The sequence below is a fragment of the Benincasa hispida genome, chromosome 9 (genome assembly GCF_009727055.1).
Source record: "Benincasa hispida cultivar B227 chromosome 9, ASM972705v1, whole genome shotgun sequence".
In the NCBI taxonomy this organism is placed as follows: Eukaryota; Viridiplantae; Streptophyta; class Magnoliopsida; order Cucurbitales; family Cucurbitaceae; genus Benincasa; species Benincasa hispida.
In genome coordinates, this window is record NC_052357.1 from 39,748,376 (window position 1) to 39,749,454 (window position 1,079).

Consider the following 1,079-nt stretch of genomic DNA (forward strand, 5'->3'; position numbering starts at 1 on the left):
TTTGCTTAGAGCATCTGCCACTACATTTGCTTTTCCCAGGTGGTACAAAATTTCACAGTCATAGTCCTTCATCAACTCCAACCACCTTCTTTGCCTCATGTTTAACTCTTTCTGAGTGAAAAAGTACTTCAAACTCTTGTGGTCAGTGAAGATCTGTATCTTCTCTCTATATAAGTAATGCCTCCAGATCTTGAGAGCAAAAACCATTGCTGCTAATTCTAAGTCGTGCGTGGGATAATTCTGTTCATGCTTTTTTAGCTGACGTGAAGCGTAAGCAACTACTCTGCCATGCTACATCAATATGCATCCCAACCCCTTCTTGGACGCATCACTGTAAATGACAAAACCACCTGATCCATCCAGTACTGTAAGAACTGAGGTTGAAACCCACCTCTGCTTGAGGTCTTGGAAGCTGTTTTCACAAGCCTCATTCCAAACAAATGCTGCTCCCTTCCAGGTCAACTGAGTCAATGGGACGACTATGTGAGAGAAGTCCTTTACAATTCGTCTATAGTAGCCTACTAACTCCAAGAAACTCCACACCTTACTAACTGTGGTTGGACAAGCCCAACTTGTAACTACCTCAATCTTTGCAGGATCCATAGAGACACCTTCCTTCGATACTACATGCCCTAGGAACGACACCTACCTCAACCAAAATTCACATTTAGAAAACTTAGCATACAACTTATTGGCACTCAACGTCTCCAAAACTTTCCACAAATACTCCTCATACTTGACCTTTGTCTTGGAATAAACCAAGATGTCATCAATAAAAACAATCACAAAGGTGTCGAGAAATTCTTTGAACACTCTATTCATCAAATCCATGAACACTGCTGGTGCATTCGTTAGACCGAACAACATCACTATGAACTCATAATGTCCATACCTCGAACGAAAAGCTGTCTTGGGTAGGTCACTGTTCTTTATTCTCAACTGGTGGTATCTTGACTGGAGATCAGTCTTAAAGAATATCGTAGCTCCCTGCAATTGGTCAAATAAATCATCAATCCTGGGAAGGGGATACTTGTTCTTGATGGTCACCTTGTTCAGCTCTATGTAATCAATGCACAGAC

At 41.5% G+C, this 1,079-nt stretch overlaps 1 protein-coding gene across 1 annotated transcript; it reads right to left on the reverse strand.

The window, feature by feature from the left end:
- Positions 1–291: 291 nt before the first annotated feature.
- Positions 292–603, reverse strand: LOC120084711 (uncharacterized mitochondrial protein AtMg00860-like). Its single transcript, XM_039040523.1, has one exon. It carries the CDS (start codon positions 601–603, stop codon positions 292–294), a length of 312 nt encoding a protein of 103 aa, XP_038896451.1.
- Positions 604–1,079: the final 476 nt, after the last annotated feature.

Coding starts and splice junctions, on each gene's coding strand:
- LOC120084711 (XM_039040523.1), bottom strand. CDS start 603: ATGGATCCTGCAAAGATTGAGGTAGTTACAAGTTGGGCTTGTCCAACC.